The sequence below is a fragment of the Mustelus asterias genome, chromosome 22, assembly GCF_964213995.1.
Source record: "Mustelus asterias chromosome 22, sMusAst1.hap1.1, whole genome shotgun sequence".
NCBI classification, from domain to species: Eukaryota; Metazoa; Chordata; class Chondrichthyes; order Carcharhiniformes; family Triakidae; genus Mustelus; species Mustelus asterias.
The window spans coordinates 495,834-523,733 of NC_135822.1; the positions used below are offsets into that span (position 1 = coordinate 495,834).

The 27,900-nt window shown below is 45.7% G+C and overlaps 1 protein-coding gene across 1 annotated transcript in view; it reads left to right on the plus strand.

Moving 5' to 3' along the window:
- vwa5b1 (von Willebrand factor A domain containing 5B1) overlaps positions 1–26,430 on the plus strand; it is a 264,352-nt gene extending 237,922 nt beyond the window's left edge. The window contains exons 22-24 of the mRNA XM_078239726.1: positions 12,247–12,307; positions 23,683–23,806; positions 25,684–26,430. Of these exons, the coding sequence (XP_078095852.1) occupies positions 12,247–12,307; positions 23,683–23,806; positions 25,684–26,430 (932 nt within the window). The remainder of the gene's footprint in view (positions 1–12,246; positions 12,308–23,682; positions 23,807–25,683) is intronic.
- The last annotated feature ends 1,470 nt before the right edge of the window (positions 26,431–27,900 follow it).

Consider the following 27,900-nt stretch of genomic DNA (forward strand, 5'->3'; position numbering starts at 1 on the left):
TCATTACCCTCAATGCTTCTTGCAAGTGGTATTTAAAATGGTGAAGCAATGAGTCATCAGCTGAGGGGGGGAAGCAGCACGTGGTAATCAGCATGAGGTTTCCTTACCCGTGTTTGACCTGATGTGATGAGACATCCTGAGGTCTGGAATGAATGCTGAAGACTTTCAGGGCTTCTCCCTCCTGACTGTACAGCACTGTGCCGCCATCTCTGTGGGTCTGTCCTGTTGGTGAGACCAGACATATCCAGGGAAATGTGATGGTGGTGTCTGGGACATTGTAGGATATGATTTGGTGAGCATGAATATGTCAGGCTGTTGCTTGACTCATCAGTGGAACAGCTCTTCCAGTTTTGACACATTTTCCCAGATGTTAGTGAGGAAAACGTTGCGGGATGGAGTGTGTAGGTTGTGCCTTTGTTGTTTTTGAGGTGTGTCTATTTCAATGCCAGGAGTATTGTAGGGAAGGCAGATGAGCTGAAGGCGTGGATAGACACGTGGAAATATGACATTATAGCTAGTGAAACTTGGCTACAGGAGGGGCAGGACTGGCAGCTCAATGTTCCAGGGTTCCAAGGTTTCAGGCGTGATAGAGGCAGAGGGATAAAAGGAGGGGGGGTGGCATTGTTGGTCAGGGAAAATGTTACAGCGGTAACATAGAAAATTACAGCTCAGAAACAGGCCTTTTGGCCCTTCTTGTCTGTGCCGAACCATTTTATGCCTAGTCCCACTGACCTGCACTTGGACCATATCCCTCCACACCCCTCTCATCCATGAACCCGTCCAAGTTTTTCTTAAATGTTAAAAGTGACCCCGCATTTACCACTTTATCTGGCAGCTCATTCCACACTCCCACCACTCTCTGCGTGAAGAAGCCCCCCCTAATATTCCCTTTAAACTTTTCTCCTTTCACCCTTAACCCATGCCCTCTGGTTTTTTTCTCCCCTCGCCTCAGCGGAAAAAGCCTGCTTGCATTCACTCTATCTATACCCATCAAAATCTTATACACCTCTATCAAATCTCCCCTCAATCTTCTACGCTCCAGGGAATAAAGTCCCAACCTATTCAATCTCTCTCTGTAACTCAGCTTCTCAAGTCCCGGCAACATCCTTGTCAACCTTCTCTGCACTCTTTCAATCTTATTTACATCCTTCCTGTAACTAGGTGACCAAAACTGTACACAATACTCCAAATTCGGCCTCACCAATGCCTTATATAACCTTACCATAACACTCCAACTTTTATACTCGATACTCCGATTTATAAAGGCCAATGTACCAAAGGCACTCTTTACGACCCTATCCACCTGTGACGTCACTTTTAGGGAATTCTGTACCTGTATTCCCAGATCTCTCTGTTCAACTGCACTCTTCAGAGTCCTACCATTTACCCTGTACGTTCTACTTTGATTTGTCCTTCCAAAGTGCAATATCTCACACTTGTCTGCATTAAATTCCATTTGCCATTTTTCAGCCCATTTTTCTAGTTGGTCCAAATCCCTCTGCAAGCTTTGAAAACCTTCCTCACTGTCCACTACACCTCCAATCTTTGTATCATCAACAAACTTGCTGATCCAATTGACCACATTATCATCCAGATCATTGATATAGATGACAAACAACAATAGACCCAACAGCGATCCCTGCGGCACACCACTAGTCACAGGCCTCCACTCAGAGAAGCAATCCTTCACAACCACTCTCTGGCTTCTTCCATTGAGCCAGTGTCTTATCCAATTTACTACCTCCCCATGTATACCTAGCGACTGAACCTTCCTAACTAACCTCCCATGAGGGACCTTGTCAAAGGCCTTGCTGAAATCTAGGTAGACAACATCCACCGCCTTCCCTTCATCCACTTTCCTGGTAACCTCCTCGAAAAACTCTAATAGATTGGTCAAACATGACCTACCACGCACAAAGCCATGTTGACTCTCCCTAATAAGTCCCTGTCTATCCAAATATTTGTAGATCCTGTCCCGTATCACACCTTCCAATAACTTGCCCACCACCGACGTCAAACTTACTGGCCGATAATTTCCCGGATTTCTTTTGGAACCTTTTTTAAACAACGGAACAACATGAGCCACCCTCCAATCATCCGGCACCTCCCCCGTGAATACTGACATTTTAAATATGTCTGCCAGGGCCCCTGCAAGTTCAACACTAGCTTCCCTCAAGGTCCGTGGGAATACCCTGTCCGGTCCTGGGGATTTATCCACTCGGATTTGCCTCAAGACAGCGAGCACCTCCTCCCCTTTAATCTGTAAAGGTTCCATGGCCTCCCTACCAGTTTGCCCTATTTCCGTAGACTCCATGCCCGTTTCCTCAGTAAATACGGATGCAAAAAAACCATTTAGTATCTCCCCCATCTCTTTTGGTTCCATACACAGTCTACCACTCTGGTCTTCAAGAGGACCAATTTTATCCCTCACTATCCTTTTGCTCCTATATACCTATAGAAGCTCTTTGGATTTTCCTTCACTCTGTCTGCCAAAGCAACCTCATGTCTTCTTTTCGCCCTCCTGATTTCCCTCTTAAGTAGCTTCTTGCACTTTTTATACTCCTCGAGCATCTGATGTGTTCCTTGCTGCCTGTACATTTCATACAACTCTCTCTTCCTCTTAATCAGTGTTACAATCTCCCTCGAGAACCAAGGTTCCTTATTCCTATTTACTTTGCCTTTAATCCTGACAGGAACATACAAACTCTGCACTCTCAAAATTTCTCCTTTGAAGGCCTCCCACTTTCCATTTACATCCTTACCAGAGAACAGCCTGTGCCAATCCACACTTCCCAGATCCCTTCTCATTTCATCAAATTTGGCCTTTTTCCAGTTCAGAACTTCAACCCGAGGACCAGATCTATCCTTATCCACGATCAGGTTGAAACTAATGGCATTATGATCACTGGATCCAAAGTGTTCCCTCACACTCACATCCATCACCTGCCCTAACTCATTTCCCAATAGGAGATCCAATATCGCATCCTCTCTAGTTGGCACCTCTATATACTGATGTAGAAAATTCTCCTGAACACATTTTACAAACTCTACCCCATCTAAACCTTTAACAGTATGCGAGTCCCAATCTATATGTGGAAAATTAAAATCCCCTACTATCACAACTTTGTGTTTCTTGCAGTTGTCAGCTATCTCTCCGCTGATTTGCTCCTCCAATTCTCACTGACTATTGGGTGGTCTATAATACAAGCCCATTAATGTGGTCATACCTTTCCTGTTTCTCAGCTCCACCCATAGGGCCTCTGTAGACAAGCTCCCTAATCTATCCTGCCTGAGTACCGCTGTAACATTTTCCCTGACCAACAATGCCACCCCCCCACCTTTTATCCCTCTGCCTGTATCCCGCCTGAAACATTGGAACCCTGGAACATTGAGCTGCCAGTCCTGCCCCTCCTGTAGCCAAGTTTCACTAATGGCTATAATGTCATATTTCCATGTGTCTATCCACACCTTCAACTCATCTGCCTTCCCCACAATACTCCTGGCATTGAAATAGACACACCTCAAAAAATTATTTCCACCCACACTCTACCCTTTCATTTGTAATTTTGCTTGAACTAACCTGTCTTTTTACCCCTGCTCCACTACCTGCTCTGGCACTCTGGTTCCCACCCCCCTGCAAATCTAGTTTAAACGCTCCCCAATAACACTAGCAAATCTCCCTGCAAGTATATTGGTCCCCTTGTAGTTTAGGTGTAACCCGTCTCTCTTGTACAGGTTCCACCTGCCCCAGAAGAGGTCCCAATGATCCAAGAATTGGAAACCCTGCCCCCTGCACCAGTTCCTCAGCCACGTGTTCATCCGCCCAAGCATCCTACTCCTGCCCTCACTGGCATGTGGCTCAGGTAGCAATCCTGAGATTACTACCCTCGGGGTCCTGCTTTTTAACTTCCTTCCAAGCTCTTTGTACTCACTCTTTAGGACCTCCTCACTCTTCCTTCCCACGTCATTGGTACCGACGTGTACTACGACATCTGGCTGATCACCTTCCCACTTTCGAACGCTGTGCACGCGATCAGAGACATCGCTGACCTTGGCACCTGGGAGGCAACAAACCATGCGGGAGTCTCTGTCCCGACCACAGAACCTCCGGTCTGTACCTCTGACCATTGAGTCCCCTATCACTACTGCTCTCCTCTTCTTCATCCCACCCTTTTGCGCTGTAGAACCAGACGCAGTATCAGAGTTCCGGCTGTCGCAGCTTGTCCCGGGGAAAGCATCTCCCACAACAGTATCCAATTCAGTATACCTGTTGTGGAGGGGTATGGCCACAGGGGAACCCTGCTCTGCCTGTCCTTTCACACTGCCATTTCCTCTCCTTACAGTAACCCAATTACCTGTGCTCTGCTGCTTAGGTGTAACTATCTCCCTAAAGCTACTGTCTATAAACTTCTCATTCTCCCGAATTAGATGGAGGTCATCAAGCTCCTTCTCCAGTTCCCTAACACGCTTTGCTAGCAGCTGCAGCTGAATGCATCTTTTGCAGGTGCTGTCGTCAGGGGTACCGGAGGTCTCCCTGATCTCCCACATCCTGCAAGAGGGGCATTCCAACATCCTGCCTGGCATTTTTTTTTAGTCTGGGGAAAAACAAGAATAAACTTTCTGGGAAAGAAAAACTTACTCTCGCCGAAGCCCGTTTTGAGCCAAAGCCCTTCGGCTCTCACTCTGTCCCCTGCTCACTCTGCTGCCCGCTAACGACGCTGCCCGCTCAAAGGTGCGGCCTACTTTTCAACCCTCCAAAACCTTCCCAGGCTGCTGCTGGGCCTACTTCCTGTTTTGAAAAAAAACCTCCGATTTTTTTCACTAATTTAACTGAAAAATAAATAAATAAATAAAATGCACAAACAGCTCCCTTACCCTCAGCCTGCTCCTGTGGAACAATGAGGCTGAAACCTCCAAGGTAAGCACTTTTAAACCCTCCAAAACCTTCCCAGGCTGCTGCTGGGCCTACTTCCTGTTTTGAAAAAAAACCTCCGATTTTTTTCACTAATTTAACTGAAAAATAAATAAATAAATAAAATGCACAAACAGCTCCCTTACCCTCAGCCTGCTCCTGTGGAACTGCAGCTTGCTTGTTCTTAAGCCTAAAAGCTAAACTGCTTGAACCAGGGACCCACCAACCCTATAAATTAACTTCTTGAAGACCCTTTTCCCTATTGCTTATCTCCCAGGTGACTTGGTCACTGAGCGCCAGCAGCTTTTTTTTAAACCAGAAATCAGATCTGAGAGAGTTCCTCATATTCTGATCTCTGATAACACCAAGAGAAATTTCAATAGGAATTTACTCAAGGCAATAAAATTGTCCTTGACTGCAAGGGTCAAGGACGACAATAAGATGTGGTTTTGATATGTTAATAAACCAAGAGAAATTTCAGTAGGAATTTACCCAAGACAATAAAAGAATTAGTTTTCAAGTGGGTTGCTTTAGTTCAAAGGGAGACGTCTGCAGGTTGTAAATGGGAAAAGTTGCCAAGTGGAAGCTTCATTGTGAGCACAATTGAACCAATGTTTGGAAAGGCACAGCAACATGGACCTGAGTCTCCAATCTACAAAACCTTTTCTTAAGGCACGGCTGGTGGTATATGCTGAGCTGCCCAAATTCCAAAGGGAGACTTGGAATAGCTGCCAAAATATTTTGAATATTATGAGGAGATATTCTGAAATCATTACGTCTTCAACCAATTGAGATGATTTTATATTAAGCATTTATTAGAAAGTAAAGACCTTAAATATAGAACAATGAACAAAGAACAAAGAAACGTACAGCACAGGAACAGGGAATTCCGCCCTCCAAGCTTGTGCCGGTCATGATGCCCGCCTAAACTAAAACCGTATGCACCTATGGAGTCCATATCCTTCCATTCCCATCCTATTCATGTATTTGTCTAGTTGCCCCTTAAATGCCGCTATCGTACCTGCTCCCACCACCTCCCCGGGCAGCGCGTTCCAGACACTCACCACCGCTGTGCAAAAAACATTCCCTCTAAACTTTTCCCCACGCACTTTAAACCTATGTCCCCTAGTTCTTGACTTTTCTACCCTAGGAAAGCACTTCTGACTATCCACTCTGTCCATGCCCCTCTTAATCTTGTAGACTTCTATCAGGTCACCCCTCAACCTCCGTCGTTCCAGTGAGAACAAACCGAGTTTTTCCAACCTCTCCTCATAGCTAATGCCCTCCAGACCAGGCAACATCCTGGTAAACCTCTTCTGTACCCTCTCCAAAGCCTCACATCCTTCTGGTAGTGTGGTAACCAGAATTGTACACATTGGGCCCTATTTTACCATTTTAATTCTAAGTACTGGGTGGACTTGAAACTGGGAGTTTTTCAAATCCGACTTTTACACCCATTCTCAGGCGCCTCATACCCACTCTGCCTGAAAAATAGCAGTGATTCTGAATTGTACTCAAAATAGTGCAGCTCCGATCGGAGCCTCCAACTGCGCATGCGCAGTAAAAACAATAGGAAAATGCTCCCCTTCCACATTGCTCCCAGGCCACTTAATGCCTCCCCTGGTCCCCACGGACATTGCCCCACCCCCACAACATTACTGACCCCCTTATCTCCCAGCCCCCCCGCTACCCAGACCGATTGTGGCCCACTATCCCCCTTCCCCCCACCGATCACACACGGAGTGGCAGCGGACCCCCCTCCCCCCTCTACCGATCACACACAGAGTGGCAGCACACCTCCCCTTCCCCCCCCCAATCACACGCAGAGTGGCAGCAGAACCCCCCTTCCCCCACCGATTGCATGCAGAGTGGCAGCGGACCCCCCTTCCCCTCGCACCGATCGCACGCAGAGTGGCAGCGGACCCCCCCCTACCGATCACACACAGAGTGGCAGCGGACCCTGCCTCCCCCCAGTGATCACACGCAGAGTGGCAGCGGACCCCCCCTCCACGCCCCCCCCCCCCCCTTGATGGGGCAATTTGATGGTAAAATCGGGCCCAATATTCTAAATGAGGCCTAACTAAGAATCTGTACAGCTGCAGCATGACCTGCCAATTTTTATTCTGAATGCGCCGACCGATGAAGGCAGACATGCTGTATGCTTTCTTGACTACCTTATCCACCTGCATTACCACTTTCAATGATCAGTGGACATGTACGCCCAGATCACTCTGCCTGTCAATACTGCTAAGGGTTCTACCATTTACTGTATAATTCCTACATGCATTGGACCTTCCAAAATGCATTCTCTCACACTTGTCTGGATTAAACTCCATTTGCCATCTTTCCACCCAAGTCTCCAACCGATCTATATCTTGCTGTATCCTCTGACAATCCTCTTTGCTATCTGCAACTCCACCAATTTTTGTGTCGTCTGCGAGCTTACTAATCAGACCAGCTACATTGTCCTCCAAATCATTTATATATACTATGAACAACAAAGGTCCCAGAACTGATCCCTGTGGAACACCGCTAGTCACAGCCTTCCATTCAGAAAAGCACCCCTCTACTGCTACTCTCTGTCGTATATGGCCAAGCCAATTCTGTATCCATCTTGCCAGCTCTCCTCTGATCCCGTGTGACTTCACCTTTTATACTAGTCTACCATGAGGTACCTTGTCAAAGGCTTTACTGAAGTCCATGTACACAACATCCACTGCCTTTCCCTCATCTATCATCTTCGTCACTTCTTCAAAAAACTCGATCAAGTTAGTGAGGACCTCCCCTTCACAAAACCATGCTGTCTATCACTAATAAGTCCATTTGTTTCCAAATGTGAGTCAATCCTGTCCCTAAGAATCTTTTCTAATAATTTCCCTGACATAAGTCTCACTGGCCTATAATTGCCTGGATTGTCCCTGCTGCTCTTCTTAAACAATGGAAAAACATTGGCTATCCTCCAGTCCTCTGGAACTTCACCTGTAGCCAATGTAGATACAAAGATTTCTGTTAAGATCCCAGCAATTTCCACCTTTGCCTCCCTCAGTATTAGAACATAGAACATAGAAAGCCACAGCACAAACAGGCCCTTCGGCCCACAAGTTGCGCCGATCACATCCCCACCTCTAGGCCTATCTATAGCCCTCAATCCCATTAAATCCCATGTACTCATCCAGAAGTCTCTTAAAAGACCCCAACGAGTTTGCCTCCACCACCACCGACGTCAGCCGATTCCACTCACCCACCACCCTCTGAGTGAAAAACTTACCCCTGACATCTCCTCTGTACCTACCCCCCAGCACCTTAAACCTGTGTTCTCTCGTAGCAACCATTTCAGCCCTTGGAAATAGCCTCTGAGAGTCTACCCTATCCAGACCTCTCAACATCTTGTAAACCTCTATCAGGTCACCTCTCATCCTTCGTCTCTCCAGGGAGAAGAGACCAAGCTCCCTCAACCTATCCTCATAAGGCATGCCCCCCAATCCAGGCAACATCCTTGTAAATCTCCTCTGCACCCTTTCAATGGCTTCAACATCTTTCCTGTAATGAGGTGACCAGAACTGCGCGCAGTACTCCAAGTGGGGTCTAACCAGGGTCCTATAAAGCTGCAGCATTATCTCCCGACTCCTAAACTCAATCCCTCGATTAATGAAGGCCAGTACGCCGTACGCCTTCTTGACCACATCCTCCACCTGCGAGGCCGATTTAAGAGTCCTATGGACCCGGACCCCAAGGTCCTTCTGATCCTCTACACTGCTAAGAATGGTACCCTTCATATTATACTGCTGCTTCATCCCATTGGATCTGCCAAAATGGATCACCACACACTTATCCGGGTTGAAGTCCATCTGCCACTTCTCCGCCCAGTCTTGCATTCTATCTATGTCTCGCTGCAACTTCTGACATCCCTCCAAACTATCCACAACACCACCTACCTTGGTGTCGTCAGCAAACTTACCAACCCATCCCTCCACTTCCTCATCCAGGTCATTTATGAAAATGACAAACAGCAAGGGTCCCAGAACAGATCCCTGGGGCACTCCACTGGTCACTGACCTCCATGCAGAGAAAGACCCCTCCACAGCCACTCTCTGCATTCTGCAGGCAAGCCAGTTCTGGATCCACAAGGCAACAGCCCCTTGGATCCCATGCCCTCTCACTTTCTCAAGAAGTCTTGCATGGGGGACCTTATCGAACGCCTTGCTGAAGTCCATATAGACCACATCCACCGCTCTTCCTTCGTCAATGTGTTTGGTCACATTTTCAAAGAACTCAACCAGGCTCGTAAGGCACGACCTGCCCTTGACAAAGCCGTGCTGACTACTTTTGATCATACTAAACTTCTCTAGATGATCATAAATCCTGTCTCTCAGGATCCTCTCCATCAACTTACCAACCACTGAGGTTAGACTCACCGGTCGGTAATTTCCCGGGCTGTCCCTGTTCCCTTTCTTGAATATAGGGACCACATCTGCAATCCTCCAATCCTCCGGAACCTCTCCCGTCTCCATCGACGATGCAAAGATCATCGCCAAAGGCTCCGCAATCTCCTCCCTCGCCTCCCACAGTAACCTGGGGTACATCCCATCCGGTCCCGGAGTCTGGAGTAGATCCCATCAGGCCTGGGGACTTATTTACTTTAATGCTTTTTAAGATGCCCAATACCTCCTCCTTTTTGATATCGACATGACCCAGAATATCTACACACCCTACCCTGAGCTCCTTATTCATCAAGTCCCTCTCTTTGGTGAATACTGAGGCAAAGTATTCATTTAGTATCTCACCCATTTCCTCTGGTTCCATGCATAGATTCCCTCCACTATCCTTGAGTGGACCAACCCTCTTCCTGGTTACCCTCTTGCTCTTTACATATGTATAAATGCCTTAGATTTTCCTTAATCCTGTTTGCCAAGGACTTTTCATGACCCCTTTTAGCCCTCCTAACTCCTTTCTTAAGTTCCTTCTTACATTCTTTATATTCTTCAAGGGCTTCATTTGTCCTAAGCCATTTGAACCTTACGAATGCTTCCTTTTTCTTTTTGACAAGGCTCATAATATCCTTCGGGAGTAGGGTTCCCGATACTTGCCACACTTATCCTTCATCTTAACAGGTACATGCCAGTCCTGAATTTCAAACGACATTTGAAAGACTCCCACATGTCGGATGTTGATTTAACCTCAAACAGCCTCCCCCAATCTACACTCTCCAGATCCTGCTTAATGTTGTTGTAGTCTTCCCCCAGTTTAACACCTTCGCCCGAGGACCACTCTTGTCCTTATCCTCAAGCACCTTAAAACTTATGGATTTATGATCATTGTTCCCGAAATGCCTTCCTACTGAAACTTCGACCTCCTGGCCGGGCTCATTCCCCAATACCAGGTCTAATTATAGCTCCTTCCTGAGTTGGGCTATTTACATACTGTTTTCAAGAAACCCTCCTGATGCTCCTTACAAATTCTGCCCCATCCAAGCCCCTAGCAGTAAGCGAGTCCCAATCGATATAGGGAAAGTTAAAATCATCACCACAACAACCTTGTTGTTTTTGCATCTTTCCAAAATCTGTCTGCATATCTGCTCCTTTATCTCCCGCTGGCTGTTGGGAGGCCTGTAATAAACCCCCAACATTGTGACTGCACCTTCCTATTCCTGAGCTCTATCCATATTACCTCGCTGCCTGAACCCTCCGAGGTGTCCTCCCTCAGTACAGTATTCTCCTTAACCGGTAATGCAACTCCCCCACCCCTTTTACATCCCCCTCTATCCCGCCTGAAGCATCTAAATCCTGGAATGTTTAGCTGCCAATCCTGTCCATCTTTCAACCAAGTTTCTGTAACAGCAACAACATCATAGTTCCAAATACTAATCTAAGCTCTAAGTTCATCTGTCTTACCTGTTATGCTCCTTGCATTGAAACAGATGCACTTCAGACCATCAGTCCCACTGTGTTCATCAACTACTCCCTGCCTGCTCTTCCTCTTAATCTTACTGGCCTTAGCATATAGCTCTCCCTGAGTTATTTCTCCTGCTGACCTACTGCTCTGGTTCCCACCCCCCTGCCATACTAGTTTAAACCCTCCCAAGTGACTCTGGCAAATCTACCTGCCAGGATATTGGTGCCCCTCCAGTTTAGGTGTAACCATAAGAATGGCTTCACACAGTTAACAGGACTTTAAAATAGTTCCACAAGATTTAACATCAATTATATTCTGACCGGACCATCCCTATTCTGCTTGACTACAATCCTTATAGATTTTTAAATCTATAGAATACCAGGAATATTTCCATGCAGTACTCTTTTGCTCTGAGAGTGCCCTATGAGGCTGAGAGCCACTGGTCCTCCAGGTCTGGCCTTGTCCACACTGTTTTCTGCAAGATTTGACCAGTTACTACGCTGTCATTTCTGGGATCGAGGCAGCTACAGCCTCACAGGCTCCAGTATTTTCTTAAATGTATCGTTCCCTTTGATCTCTCGCACCCTTATTGTTTCATCCAGTCTCTCAGAAGTGCTTTTGTCCCAGACTTGACACTTTCTTTACTGTAGCTCTTGTATTTTAAAAGTTAATTTATCCTATCTTCGCTGCACTTGTTTAGAATCTTCACAACTTGCCGATGTCTCCCTTTGAACGAAAGAAACCCACTTGAAAACTAATTCTTTTATTTTCTTAAGTAAATTCTGTTTGAAATTTCGCTTGGTTCATTAAAATATCAAAACCACATGTTCCTGTTGTCCTTGACCCTTGCAGTCACTCTGTCTCTTACTCCAATTACAACAATCACACCCCCACTGGCTTGTTTTCCAGTATCTGAGGAAAATGACAGGATATTACCAAAAGAAAAATATTGGCCAGAGTTTTCCAGCTTTTCACACCCCATTGTCGCTGCGAGTGAGGACAGAGAATTTGGTGCTCGGCCAAGTCTCTGTTCACTGCAGCGGGACCAGAGAATCCTGCTGGCGTGATTGGCCGGAGAATCCCACCAGGGTGAACGCCGGAGAATCCCTCTGGTGTAATTGGCCAGAGAATCCCGCCGGAGTGAAACGGCCAGAGAATCCTTCTGGCATGATTGGCTGGGGAATCCCGCCGGAGTGATTGGCCGGAGAATCCCGGCCATTATAATTTCTAATTTTCCTGAGATTTCTGCGTGTCAGTATAACTCTATTCTTCCAGGAACAAAGCAGCACTGGGAAACACTTTTTCATCTGAACTGCACTCTATAATGTACAGTATCTATTTTTTCCAGTAAGCCATTATATAAACACAGAATCTTGGAAAAGAAAAATACTTTGTCACTGAACAAATGTGTTATCTGGAATTATTTCCCCTCTATTTTTCAGCCTCACTGAGGAGTCCTTCAATTTCTTCGCAGCGATCTACTGAGAGCCTCTTTACTGCAAGGTACCTGAGTCTGACATTACTGCCACTAATTTTAACTCTGGTTCCCTGTTCTGTTTTGAGCTGTATTGGGTGAGGGCTGACAGTGCTGGAAAACTGAATGCTTTCCAGTTGCTTCGGACATTTCCAGTCTGGGTATAAAAAGCTCAGTAACCTTTACCCCGATAGAGTGTCATAGCCCAAAACACAACTGCATCAGTCATCCTGTCCAGTCATTGATTGTGCTGCTATAGGGACACATTTAACTGTAGGCATTTCCCACTGTAATGGGGGTGGGGGGACGTGGGAGAGATCCTTTCCTTGCCCCAGACCCAGGTGTAAAAACAAGTCTGCTACTTACATATTCCTGATCTTGCATCGGCAGTGCAGAGTCGAGAGAGTTCCTCGCATTGTTACCCACACTGCCATGGAAGTTTGGAATTTCTCTCCAAATGCACCGGGTTTTATGGGATTCACTCCCTGGGGAAAGAGTTCATCGGCAGCCACAGGGCTTCCAGGTGTGGAGGTGACAGTTTGAGGAGCCACCTTGGTGCTCCAGTGCTTCGCTCCAGGGTGAGTAACAGAATGAAAAAAAGCTGTCCTTCAGCACTCACCCTTCAGCTCCGCCCTCCAGACACTCCCGGTGCCACACACACACACTAACCCAGGCCACCTCAGGCCCCACCCACCCCCCATGGTCCCTCACATCCTCTATGCCAAGCTATGCCCATCTGCTATCCTTCCATGGCTGCTCATACCCTCCAATCTATTTCCTCTACCCATCCCCCATGGCCCTTTGCATGATACCAGCTCCTGCCAATCCATCCCCATACCCACCATTCATTGCCTTTATACTCTCCTGCATTCTTACCTTGTATGCACCATTGTATACCACAGAACCTCTGCTGAGGTTAAATAAAGTTCTTAAGTATCTATTGATCAATTTGCTATTTTTTAGAAAACTCTGATTGATAGAAACTTTTTCACCACATGAATTAGTTCAAGTTTTTTCCACTCTGAGGATGGGTTTGGACTTGCTGAGCATTTCCAGCATTTTCTGTTATTTAAACATGTCAAATGTCATGACTGGAGGTGATTTGCCAAATCTGTTCGAGAAGAAATTGAGAGAAGTTGAGTTAAATGTTTAACAGCCCTGAGAATTTGTCAAATTATGATTATAATATGTTTTTCCCTTAACATTGTTTTACATAAGAACATAAGAAATAGGAGCAGGAGTAGGCCATCTGGCCCCTCGAGCCTGCCCCGCCATTCAATAAAATCATGGCTGATCTTTTCGTGGACTCAGCTCCATTTACCCGCCTGCTCACCATAACCCTTAATTCCTTTACTGTTCAAAAATTTATCTATCCTTGCCTTAAAAACATTCAATGAGGTAGCCTCAACTGCTTCACTGGGCAGGGAATTCCACAGATTCACAACCCTTTGTGTGAAGAAGTTCCTCCTCAACTCAGTCCTAAATCAGCTCCCCTTTATTTTGAGGCTATGCCCCCTAGTTCTAGTTTCACCCACCAGTGGAAACAACTTCCCTGCTTCTATCTTATCTATTCCCTTCATAATCTTATATGTTTCTATAAGATTCCCCCTCATTCTTCTAAATTCCAGTGAGTATAGCCCCAGTCTACTCAGTGTTATGGTTCAGGTCAGAAACTCCAAAGTGTTTTACGAAGCCCGTCTGAATCATAAGTTTTGCATCTTGAATTTGGCGAGGGGTAAGCATGATGTGTTTCACTTCAGGTGTGATTCAAAAGACCCACTAGGGAGCTTTTATCTAACAAAATTTATTTAAGAATATAATTAATATGTATAGTAAGAAAATTAGCAATTACTTTTATCAATTACAAACAAAAACAAAACAACCACGATAATGTATAACTCTTAACAAATATACCTAAAATGTTCGAATCAAACCAATCCCATCAACAAAACCCTTTCAACATGTTCAACACAGCAAATGCTCACGTGAGACTGGAATTGAGTCCTTTGTTGGAGAATTAAAAACTCTCAGTCTTGTAAGCTCCAGGAGCTCCCCTTGGCACACTCAGAACAGCTTTCCAGAACCCCAGGTAGACTCTGGTCAGGCCACCAACAGCAAATTCTCCCCTTCAGAAAGGCAAAACCTTGCTTTCAGATAACCAGGAGAATTTCCAAATAAAACAGAGAGAGAGAGAAACACTCCTTTTCAGCTTGCTGTCCCTTCTAAAACTCAAACCTGCAGTTCAGAACTGAAAAGGAAAAAGCTCCTGTCACCTGACCTGCCAACCGGTTTTTTCTCCGAAAGCAGCGTCATAAACATCCCAGTAAAAATAAACAAACCCCGTTTAAGCAGCAATAAAAACACTCCCCCAGACAAACCAGTGCCATAATGAGAAAACAATTGAAACCAAAAAGATCTGCTTACAACTGCAGAAAACCTGATTTAAAAAATAAATCTCTTAAAAGTATACTATCATCACATTAGTCTCTCCTCATAAGCCAACTGACAGCTCCGGAATCAACCCAGTGAATCTCCTCTGCACCCCCTCCAGTGCCAGTATATCCTTTCTCAAGTAAGGAGACCAAAACTGTACACAGTACTCCAGGTGTGGCCTCACCAGCACCTTATACAGCTGCAACATAACCTCATTGTTTTTAAACTCCATCCCTCTAGCAATGAAGGACAAAATTCCATTTGCCTTCTTAATTACCTGCTGCACCTGCAAACCAACTCCTTGTGATTCCTGCACAAGGACACCCAGGTCCCTCTGCACAGCCGCCGGAGAATGGCCGGAGAATCCCGCTGGTGTGAATGGCCGGAGAATCCCTCTGGCATGATTGGCTGGGGAATCCCGCTGGATTTTTTTTATCATTCTGGGGGCTATCACTGATCGCCAACCAGAAAAACACCCATTTAATCTCACTCTTTGCTTTCTGTTAGTTAACCAATCCTCTATCCATGCTAATACATTACCCGTGACACTGTACACCTTTATCTTATGTAGCAGCCTTTCGAGCGGCACCTTGTCAGATGCCTTCTGGAAATCCGGATATGCCACATCCACAGGTTCCCCATTGTCCACTGCGCATGTAATGTTCTCAAAGAATTCCACCAAATTAGTTAAATATCTAGCTGAAAGCTAAATGTGTATTTTTATTTGTCCAATGGGATATCTTTAAAGTTATAATTTGCGTAAGGCCTCTTAAACCCAAACTGACGAATGAGAGAGAGCCTGAAATTGGGAATCGTATGGGACACAATGGCCAGCGGAAACGCAGTGAACATTCATAGAAACATAGAAGATTGGAGCAGAAGGAGTCCATTTGGCCCTTTGTGCCTAATCCAGGGGTGTCGCTCTGTCTTCAATGCAAGTTATCATCATTCTCCCACAGATCCAGCCAATGGATTTAATGCCCTGTCCATGAACTTGGGCGACATCACAAGAACTGACTGCTGGCACCACATCACTGGTCAGATGTCAGACCCCATGTTGGGGGAGCACTTCACTCCCGAGTCCTGGTCGTCCCTGAACTGTGAGGCAATGGCTGCCTCCCGAGCTTTTCAGCCCATGTGGGCCCTGCCCATCACCTGAGGTTCTTCCTCCATCTCCGTCTGACCCATGCCACCTTCCTCAACCTCCTTGTCATCTGAAGTGATATGTCGCCCCCACCCCCCCATCTCCTCCTGGTTGAGATGGGCTCCATTCCTAGTACCAAATTGTGGAGAAGCACAGCAGACCATTATTATGTGGGACACCCTCTGGGGGCTATATTGTAGAGCAGCCCCAACTGGTTCAGATACCAGAACCTCATCTTTAGCAGTCCAATCACCTTCTCCACCAACATGTGCGTTGATGGATGAGTCTCGTTGTATCGAGTTTCCGCTGATGTTTGTCGCTTCCGCAGTGGCATCATCAGCCGTCTCCTGAGTGGGTACCCCTGGCCCTGAAGTGCTAGCTGGGATCTGAGAGTGCCCCAAGATGTAGCAGTCATGGATGTTCCTCAGGAAAGGTGGGCAAACCTGCATTATTCACATCAAATGGTCTCAAACGAGCTGGACATTGAGGGAGTGGTATCCCTGGTGGTTCATTTTTGTTGCTGCATGATGATGCCAAGGACCACAGGGCCACATGGGTGCAGTTGATGACACTCTGCACTGGGGCATGCCAGCTAAGCAGGCGAAACCCAATGGCCCAGCATCATTCTCACATGGTCCCCTATACACGCGGGCCCTTGCATAAAGGGCATCTGTAACCTCCCTTATGTATTTGATTGCAGCTGACTGGGCAATGCCAGGCAGCTCACCCATGCTGCCCTGAAATGAATCGCTCGCATTGATGTTCAGAGCAACAATTACTTTAAGGGCAGTGGGTCTTCTTCCATTCCATGTGGTTCCAGTTCTTGAGGACCTGGCAAAGGTGTTGCACTGTGCCCTGGGACTGGCAGAGTCTTCTCTGGCACTGCAGCTCTGACATCTGGAGCTAGGATGTCCTATATCTAATTTCTTCTTGAAATCACACAACGTTTTGGCCTCAACTACATTCTGTGGTAGTGAATTCCACACATTCACCACTCTCTGGGTGAAGAAATTTCTCCTCACCTCAGTTCTAAAAGGTGGGTTTTACCCCTTATCCTCAAACTATGACCCCTAGTTCTGGACTCCCTCACCACTGGGAACATTCTTTCTAAATCTACCCTGTCTAACCCTGTTAGAATTTTACAAGTTTCTATGAGATCTCCTTTCACTCCTAACCGACTTAGTCTCTCCTCATATGACAGACCTGCCATCCCAGTAAACCTTCATTGTGCTCCCTCTATAGCAAGGACATCCTTCCTCAGATAAAATAGGGGCAAGTTTTTCACACAGAGGATGGTGAATGCCTGGAACATGCTGCCGGAGGAGGTGGTGGAAGCAGATTCTATAACAACGTTCAAGAGGCATCTGGATAGATACATGAATAGGCAGGAAATAGAGGGATATGGACCACGTAGAGGCAAGAAAATATTAGATCAGAGAGGCATCTGTGCCGGCACAGACTTGGTGGGCTGAAGGGCCTGTTCCTGTGCTGTACTGTTCTCTGTTCTGACCTTGAGCACCTGGAGAAAACCCACGCAGACACAAGGAGAATGTGAAAACTCCACACAGACAGTGACCCAAACTGGGAATTGAACCAAGATCTCTGGCGCTGTGAGGCAGCAGTGCGAATCAATGTGCCACCGTGCTTTTGGATTTTCTGGATCACCCTCCCCAAATCCTGATGGGATTATGATGTACTTGTAATAAATTATTTGGTTCTGATCATGTTAAATTATTTAAGAGTCATAATTTCTTACTATCCTGCTGCTCTTCTGACAATTCATTAGAGGCTTTACATTGTTAGCTTTTGGTTAGGTGCATTGACCCGAACAGGCACTGGAGTGTGGCGACTAGGGGAATTTCACAGTAACTTCATTGCAGCGTTAATGTAAGCCTTACTTGTGACTAATAAATAAACTTTAACTTTAATGTGTTCAGATGTGTTAAGATTACCTGAAAGCGCTAATATTAAATTGAGAGCGCATTCACAAATGCTTAGAACATAGAACAGTACAGCACAGAACAGGCCCTTTGGCCCACGATGTTGTGCCGACCTTCATCTGAAACCAAGATCAAGCTATCCCACTCCCTATCATCCTGGTGTGCTCCATGTGCCTATCCAATAACCGCTTAAATGTTCCTAAAGTGTCGGACTCCACTATCACTGCAGGCAGTCCATTCCACACCCCAACCACTCTCTGCGTAAAGAACTTACCTCTGATATCCTTCCTATATCTCCCACCATGAACCCTATAGTTATGCCCCCTTGTAATAGCTCCATCCACCCGAGGAAATAGTCTTTGAACGTTCACTCTATCTATCCCCTTCATAATTTTATAAACCTCTATTAAGTCTCCCCTCAGCCTCCTCCGCTCCAGAGAGAACAGCCCCAGCTCCCTCAACCTTTCCTCATAAGACCTACCCTCCAAACCAGGCAGCATCCTGGTAAATCTCCTTTGCACTCTTTCCAGCGCTTCCATATCCTTCTTATAGTGAGGTGACCAGAACTGCACACAATATTCCAAATGTGGTCTCACCAAGGTCCTGTACAGTTGCAGCATAACCCCACGGCTCTTAAACTCCAACCCCCTATAAATAAAAGCTAACACACTATAGGCCTTCTTCACAGCTCTATCCACTTGAGTGGCAACCTTTAGAGATCTGTGGATATGGACCCCAAGATCTCTCTGTTCCTCCACAGTCTTCAGAACCCTACCTTTGACCCTGTAATCCACATTTAAATTAGTCCTACCAAAATGAATCACCTCACATTTATCAGGGTTAAGCTCCATTTGCCATTTTTCAACCCAGCTTTGCATCCTATCTATGTCTCTTTGCAGCCTACAACAGCCTTCCACCTCATCCACCACTCCACCAATCTTGGTGTCATCAGCAAATTTACTGATCCACCCTTCAGCCCGCTCCTCTAAGTCATTGAAAAAATCACAAAGAGCAGAGGACCAAGCACTGATCCCTGTGGCACTCCGCGAGCAACCTGCCTCCAGTCCGAAAATTTTCCATCCACCACACCCTCTGTCTTCGATCAGATAGCCAGTTACCTATCCAATCGGCCAACTTTCCCTCTATCCCACACCTCCTTACTTTCATCATAAGCCGACCATGGGGGACCTTATCAAACGCCTTACTAAAATCCATGTATATGACATCAACTGCCCTACCTTCATCAACACACTTAGTTACCTCCTCAAAAAATTCAATCAAATTTGTGAGGCATGACTTGCCCTTCACAAATCCGTGCTGACTATCCCGGATTAATCCGCATCCTTCTAAATGGTCATAAATCCCATCCCTAAGGACCTTTTCCATCAATTTACCAACCACCGAAGTAAGACTAACCGGTCTATAATTACCAGGGTCATTTCTATTCCCTTAAACAGAGGAACAACATTCACCACTCTCCAGTCTTCTGGCACCATCCCCGTGGACAGTGAGGACCCAAAGATCAAAGCCAAAGGCTCTGCCATTCATCCCTTGCCCCCCAAAGAATCCTAGGATATATTTCATCAGGCCCAGGGGATTTATCGACCTTCAATTTATTCAAAACTGCCAGTACATCCTCCCTCCGAACATCTGTTTCCTCCAGCCTATTAGCCTGTAACACCTTCTCTTCCTCAAAAACATGGCCCCTCTCCTTGGTGAACACTGAAGAAAAGTATTCATTCATCACCTCGCCAATCTCTACTGACTCCATACACAGGTTCCCACTATTGTCCTTGACCGGCCCTAACCTCACCCTGGTCATTCTTTTATCCCTCACATAAGAGTAAAAAACCTTGGGGTTTTCCTTGATCCGACCCGCCAAGGACTTCTCATGTCCCCTCCTAGGTCTCCTAAGCCCCTTTTTCAGCTCATTCCTTGCTGACTTGTAACCCTCAATCGAGCCATCTGAACCTTGTTTCTCATCCCTACATGGGTTTCCCTCTTCCTTTTCACAAGACATTCCACCTCTTTCGTGAACCATGGTTCCCTCACTCGGCCATTTCCTCCCTGCCTGACAGGGACATACCTATCAAGGACACTCAGTATTTGTTCCTTGAAAAAGTTCCACTTTTCATTAGTGCCTTTCCCTGACAGTTTCTGTTCCCATCTTATGCCCCCTAATTCTTGCCTAATCGCATCATAATTACCTCTCCCCCAATTGTAAACCTTGCCCTGCCGTACGGCCCTATCCCTCTCCATTGCAATAACAAAAGACACCGAATTGTGGTCACTATCTCCAAAGTGCTCTCCCACAACCAAATCTAACACTTGGTCCGGTTCATTACCCAGTACCAAATCCAATGTGGCCTCACCTCTTGTCGGCCTATCCACATATTGTGTCAGGAAACCCTCCTGCACACACTCCACAAAATCTGCCCAATCCAAACTATTTGACCTCCAAAGGTTCCAATCAATATTTGGAAAGTTAAAGTCCCCCATGACAACTACCCTGTGATCCCCGCACATATCCATAATCTGCTTAGCAATTTCTTCCTCCACATCTCTATTACTATTTGGGGGCCTATAGTAAACTCCTAACAACGTGACCGCTCCTTTCCTATTTCTAACCTCAGCCCATATTACCTCAGTGTGCAGATCCCCCTCGAAGTGCCTTTCCGCAGCCGTTAAACTATCCTTGATTAACAATGCTACTCCTCCACCTCTTTTACCAGCTTCCCTACACTTACTGAAACATCTATACCCCGGAACGTCCAACAACCATTCCTGTCCTTGTTCTACCCACATCTCCGTAATGGCCACAACAACGTAGTCCCAAGTACCAATCCACGCCCCAAGTTCATCTACCTTGTTCCGGATGCTCCTTGCATTGAAGTAGACACACTTCAACCCACCTTCCTGTCTACCGGTACCCACCCATGACCTTGATATCTTCCCCAATACCTCACCACCCTCAACACTGACTTCTGGACTACAACTCCTTTTCCCACTCCCCTGACAAATTAGTTTAAACTCCCCCTTGATCGTATAAGTGAGCCGAGAATTTCAAATTGCAAAATGCGGTGACTCTTGCTTGTCAAGAAGCTCCCACAGTAACTTGTGACCAGTTTTCAAACTCTGTTCAGTCCACAATGAAAATGTCTATTTAGAAATCGATACAATTCCAGCCAAATCTGGGGCGGCACGGTAGCACAGTGGTTAGCACTGCTGCTTCACAGTTCCAGGGTCCCGGGTTCGATTCCCGGCTCGGGTCACTGTCTGTGTGGAGTTTGCACATTCTCCTCGTGTCTGCGTGGGTTTCCTCCGGGTGCTCCGGTTTCCTCCCACAGTCCAAAGCTGTGCGGGTTAGGTTGATTGGCCAGGTTAAAAATTGCCCCTTAGAGTCCTGTGATGCGTAGGTTAGTGGGATTAGCGGGTAAATATGTGGGGGTAGGGCCTGGGTGGGATTGTGGTCGGTGCAGACTCGATGGGCCGAATGGCCTCCTTCTGCACTGTAGGGTTTCTATGGTTTCTAAATCATTTACAAATGCTTGCAGGAAATAAATCGAGGAGAGATTGTTTATAATCCAGGTGGTATTATCAATAGTCTCCCAACTGCTGAGTTGGTGGAGCTGTTGAGAATAGCCAATGCTGTTCCATTCTTTAAGAAGGGCAGCAGGGATAATCCAGGAAATTATAGGCCGGGGAGCCATATGTCAGTGGTAGGAAAATTATTGTAATAGATTCTTAGGGACAGAATTTACTCACATTTGGAAACAAATGGACTTATTAGTGATAGACAGCATGGTTTTGTGAAGGGGAGGTTGTGCCTCACTAACTTGATGGAGTTTTTCGAGGAAGTGATGAAGATGATAGATGAAGGAAAGGCAGTGGATGTTGTATACATGGACTTCAGTAAAGCCTTTAACAAGGTACCTCATGATAGAATAGTACGAATGGTGAAGTCACACGGGATCAGAGGAGATTTGGCAAAGTGAATGCAGAACTGGCTTGGGCAAAGAATGATGTGGAGATGCCGTGCATCTTTGTAGAAACTTGATGTCTGTGTCGATATGCGCGATCTTCTTGGCGATCCTCTCCACTTGGAGCCGGCAGTTTGCGGTGTCGATGGTAGTCATGATGTGGAGATGCCGTGCATCTTTGTAGAAACTTGATGTCTGTGTCGATATGCGCGATCTTCTTGGCGATCCTCTCAACTTGGAGCCGGCAGACATTGGGGAACATTGGGGAAACTATGCAGACGCTGCGACAACGGATGAATGAACACCGCTCGACAATCACCAGGCAAGACTGTTCTCTTCCTGTTGGGGAGCACTTCAGCGGTCACGGGCATTCGGCCTCTGATATTCGGGTAAGCGTTCTCCAAGGCAGCCTTCGCGACACACGACAGCGCAGAGTCGCTGAGCAGAAGCTGATAGCCAAGTTCCGCACACACGAGGACGGCCTCAACCGGGATATTGGGTTCATGTCACACTATTTGTAACTCCCACAGTTGCGTGGACCTGCAGAGTTTCACTGGCTGTCTTGTCTGGAGACAATACACATCTTTCTAGCCTGTCTTGATGCTCTCTCCACTCCCATTGTTTTGTTTCTTAAAGACTTGATTAGTTGTAAGTATTCGCATTCCAACCATTATTCATGTAAATTGAGTCTGTGTCTTTATAAGCTCTGTTTGTGAACAGAATTCCCACTCACCTGAAGAAGGGGCTTAGAGCCTCGAAAGCTTGTGTGGCTTTTGCTACCAAATAAACCTGTTGGACTTTAACCTGGTGTTGTTAAACTTCTTATTGGGCAAAGAAGACAGAGGGTAGCAGTAGAGCTTTTCTGAATGGAGGGCTGTGACTAGTGATGTTCCACAGGGATCAGTTCTGGGACCTTTGTTGTTCATAGTATATATAAATGATTTGGAAGAAAATGTAGCTGGTCTGATTAGTAAATTCGCAAATGACACAAAAATTGGTGGAGTTGCGGATAGTGAAGAGGATTGTCAGAGGATACAGCAAGATATAGACCGGTTGGAGACTTGGGCAGAGAAATGGCAAATGGAGTTTAATCTGGACAATTGTAAGATAATGCATTTTGGAAGGTCCAATGCATGTAGGAATTATACAGTAAATGGTAGAACCCTTAGGAGTGTTGACAGGCAGAGAGATCTGGGTGTACATGTCCATCGATCACTGAAATTGGCAACGCAGGTGGATAAGGTAATCAAGAAGGCATACGTCATGCTTGCCTTCATCGGTCGGGGCATTGAGTATAAAAATTGGCAGGATATGCTGCAGCTGTACAGAACCTTAGTTAAGCTTCATTTAGAATATTGTGTACAATTCTGGCCGCCACACTGCCAGAAGGATGCGGATGCTTTGGAGAGGATACAGAAAAAGTTTACCAGGGTGTTAGCTATGAGGAGAGGTTGGATAAACTCGGTTTGTTCTCACTGGAACGACGGAGGTTGAGGGGTGACCTGATAGAGTTTTACAAGATTATGAGTGGCATGGACAGAGTGGATAGTCAGATGCTCTTTCCTAGGGTAGAAAAGTAAAGTATTTGGGGACATAGCTTTAAGGTGCGTGGGGAAAAGTTTAGAGGAGATGTGCGAGGCAAGTTTTTTTTACACAGGGGGTGGTGAATGTCTGGAGCGCACTGCCCGGGGAGGTGGTGGGAGCAGGTACGATAGTGGCATTTGAGGGGCAACTAGGCGAATACATGAACAGGATGGGAATGGAAGGATACGGACTCTGTAAATGCATACGATTTTAGTTTAGGCAGGCATCATGATCGGCGCAGGCTTGGAGGGCCGAAGGGCCTGTACCTGTGCTGTACTGTTCTTTGTTCTTTGTGAAGAATCTTTTCTTGTTTATTGTTTAAGGTTGAGTCTCAATAAAACTCGAATGTTGACTCGAGCTGCCAAAGGATTCCTGTGTCGGTCAGTCAGTAAGATGAGTGAGTGTGTCTGTGAGCCAGCGACAGAGAACAATAACTACTTACCACTGGTTAGTAACTTCCCACTAAATGTTGCATTTTATTCAACAAATATGATTGTTAACAGCTACAAAGTAATTGGTCTCCAGGATAGAATTCTGACTAAAATCTTGTATTTTGATTGTGTTGAAGCAGATTTTCCAGAGTATAACTGTACGTTTCTTCATCTGATTGAAACACATAGATGTCCACAGCAAAAGTAGAAAAATTCATTGAGAAACAGGAAAGGAAGAAAAACAGATGGAATATGTGATTCTAGAATAATCGAATCCTACAGTGCAGAAAGAGGCCCATCGAGTCTGCACCAACCACAATCCCACCCAGGCCCTATCCACATATCCCTACATATTTACCCACTAACCCCTCTAACCTATGTATCCCGGGATACTAAGGGGCAATTTAGAATGGCCAATCAACCTAGCCCGCACATCTTTGGACTGTGGGAGGAAACCGGAGCACCTGGAGGAAACCCACGCAGACACAGGGAGAATGTGCAAACTCCACACAGACAGCGACGCGGGCCGGGATTCGAACCCAGGTCCCTGGAACTGTGAAGCAGCAGTGCTAACCACTGTGCTACCGTGTCGCCCCAGTAGACAGATGGAAGCTCAAAGTCCCTCCCCACAATAGTTTGTCAGTTATAACAATGACTTTTTGAATGTTTAGCTCACATTTTATTGTCCCCTCGGTGGGTAGCATCCTTTCCTCTGAGTCAACAAGTCTCAACTTCTGAACACAGTAATCAAGGCTGACGCTCCTGTGTTATACCAATGGAGTACGGCACTCTCAGACGTTCCAACTTTCAGATGCATTGTTAAACTGAGATCCTCTCTGCCCTATTGGGTGGCTGTAAATGATTCCCTGGATCTATATGGAAGGAAATCAGGGGAGTTGTCATGGCCAATATCTACCCCTCAATCAAATCAAAAAAACAGATGGTCTGATCTTTTACTTGGAATATAGTGTTCAGTTCTGGTCACCACACTACCAGAAGGATGTGGAGGCTTTGGAGAGGGTACAGAAAAGATTTACCAGGATGTGAAGGGCATTAGCTATTAGGAGAGGATGGAGAAACTTGATTTGTTCTCACTGGAGCGACGGAGGTTGAGGAGCGATCTGATAGAAGTCTACAAGATTATGAGGGGCATGGACAGAGTAGATAGAAGCTTTTTCCCAGGGTGGAAGAGTCAATTACTAGGGGGCATAGGTTTAAGGTGCGAGGGGCAAGGTTTAAAGGAGATGTACGAGGCAAGTTTTTTACACAGAGGATGGTGGGTGCCTGGAACTCGCTGCCGGGGGAGGTAGTGGAAGCAGATACGGTAGTGAGTTTTAAGGGTCGTCTTGACACACACATGAATAGGATGGGAATAGAGTGATATGATCCCCGGAAGGGTAGGGGATTTTAGTTCACATGGGCAGCATGGTCGGTGCAGGCTTGGAGGGCCGAAGGGCCTGTTCCTGTGCTGTAATGTTCTTTGTTCTTTGATCATCATCACATTGCTGTGTGAAAATTGGTTGCATGCTTTTTACATTACACTTCAAATGGTACTCCATTCGCTGGAAGGCTTTTTGGGAAGTGCTGAAGTTGTGAAAGATAAGTGTACATCTTTATTTCTAGTTTGTATTTCTAATTCTCTACTTGCTGTTGGCTCTTCCTTGAGCCTGGTTCAGTTAGAGGTGTATCCTGCTGAAGATATTCGCTAAATCACTGAATTTCAGTCATTTGTGAACTCTTAGTCGACAGTAATTGGAAGGATAATTATATATTATTAAGAAGTATAATGAGTGGACTTTGGATTTTCTGTTAATTATATGAAATGATTGACAATTTTTATCTATTTCTGCTGTAAATATTACTGTAAAGTAGTGATAAAATTGCATTCTTCAGGTTAATTTGCAGTTGGCATCGGGAGCTTTCTTGCTCAATCTGGCTTTTTGTGAAGCCATTAATATTTCCATGGAGCAGCTGAAATGGACTTCACCTTTTACCAGTCACCGATCAAATGTCACTCCGACTTCTCAAGGCCACTCCAGTACCTTCAGCGACAGAAACGGAGCTTTGAGTGGCCAAGAGAATGGATCCACAGGGCACGCCCATCTGAAAGAAGCTGGAAAAATGGCAGCATTGAATTACTTGGGAATAGATGAATCCCAAGGTGAACAGTTAAGACCTCGTCACTTTTCAAGCAGTTTGGTTGAAATTCAGTCAACGGCTCCGAGTGGTAGTTCTGCGCTTCTCCCTCCGTCAGTAACTGTACGGCGGTTCTCCTCTCCAGGAAACCCCGAGGCTGCGAGTGCCTTGCAGGCCGACAGTGGCAAAGGCTCTGAAACTGACAGTAATGATACTTCCTTCTCAACAAGTTCCAATGAACTTCAGCAGTTCACTGACCCAGAGGGAACAGTCTGGTCCACAGCAGTCGCCCTGGCCTGGCTGGAGCACAGTTCCGCTGCTTATTTCATCGAGTGGGAGTTGGTGGCTGCAAAGGCCAGTATGTGGCTGAATTCACAACACATTCCTGAGGGCCGGGAGCTCACCACTGTCAAAGCTTCAGCAAGACAGCTCTTTGTCCTGTTAAGACACTGGGATGAAAACCTCCAGCTGAATATGTTGTGCTACAATCCAAACAGTGTTTAAATGTCTTGCCTTAGAATAATTAGACAGCTGAATTTTCAATCTTTATTCTTAACACAATTCTTGATAAATTTAAAAATCAACAATTTGTTAACAATTACATTTGACATGAATTTTGTCTTAAAGCTTTCCTGCAAGCATCCTTTCCTGGAGAGCATGTTGGTGTGAGTTGGGGCAGTCCTGTAGTGACCCCAGCACTGGCAGTCCGTGTTGCCGATAGGGTTCATTTCTCTGGATTCCACAGGTTGATATTTGAAGCAGTATTTCAGATTTGGAATTTTAATCTGTGTATTCAGCAGATATCCTGGGCCATTCTTTATTTAAATCTGATGAATATCGTGGATAGTTTCACAGAGATCAGCGTGATGATGTCCCTTCACCATTTGTCTCCCTGATTTAATGTATAAAAACATGTCAGAGTTTGACCTGATTTCACCCATATTTTATCTGTGTAAAATTTTGAAGTATAGACTTTTGATTGGCTAGATAAATAGCATTAAACTGCCCAAAATTAAAGGACAGATTTTCTAAATAAAACAAAATAAATGTCAGGGGGAAGAAAGAGCGAATAACTGACTTCAAACAGCTTGAACAAAAGCCACCAGGGGCGGGGGTCGGGGGGGCGGTGGGGTGGTGGTGGGAGTAGGGGGCCGGGGGGACTGGAACTAGATGACCAGACTGTGCATTGTTGGTGCAGAGTAAAAGAGGCTTCATGTTGAGTGGGTGACCAATCGCATCCTGTTGGATTTTCCTGGGGAGAATCGATTAATAAGAACATAAGAACCTAAGAACTAGAAGCAGGAGTAGGCCATCTGGCCCCTCGAGCCTGCTCTGCCATTCAATAAGATCATGGCTGATCTTTTTGTGGACTCAGCTCCACTTACCCGCCCACTCACCATAACCCAAAATGTTATCCCCATGGTGATTCCTCTCTGCTAAAGACATGCATCTGAAATTCCTTTAACAGATTTGCTACAATAGTGTAGAGAAAAACTTCAAACACATTTAATCTTCAAACACTGGGATTGTCTGATGTAATCTTGGCGCTGTTAGGGAATTTTCACATTGGTGATGGTGTAGAATGAACAGCCCGATTCCCACTTCCATTAACTTCACTGCATATCTTTGAAAGTTAAAATTACCTCCATTGTGTTTGGGAAAAGCAAAGATAAGAAAAGAAAGAATAATGTTGCTTCGGTAGAAATGAAGTAAAAATAAACTTTAAAAAATGAGTCAAGTAGATAATGGGAAAGCAGAGAAGTGGGAGACAGGATTGGTGAATAGAATTAACTATTAACTTCTAATTTTACTGGAATTCTATCTGAAATTGCCATTTTATTTGTTTAGAATTAAGATTAATGCAGTAAAGGACTCTTAACGCTGAAGAGTCTTTTCAATGTCATATGTGTGGTTGATTCCGTGAGTACAAAATGTCCAGATTTGGATAGTGTGGGTGATAGCGCAGGGAATCTA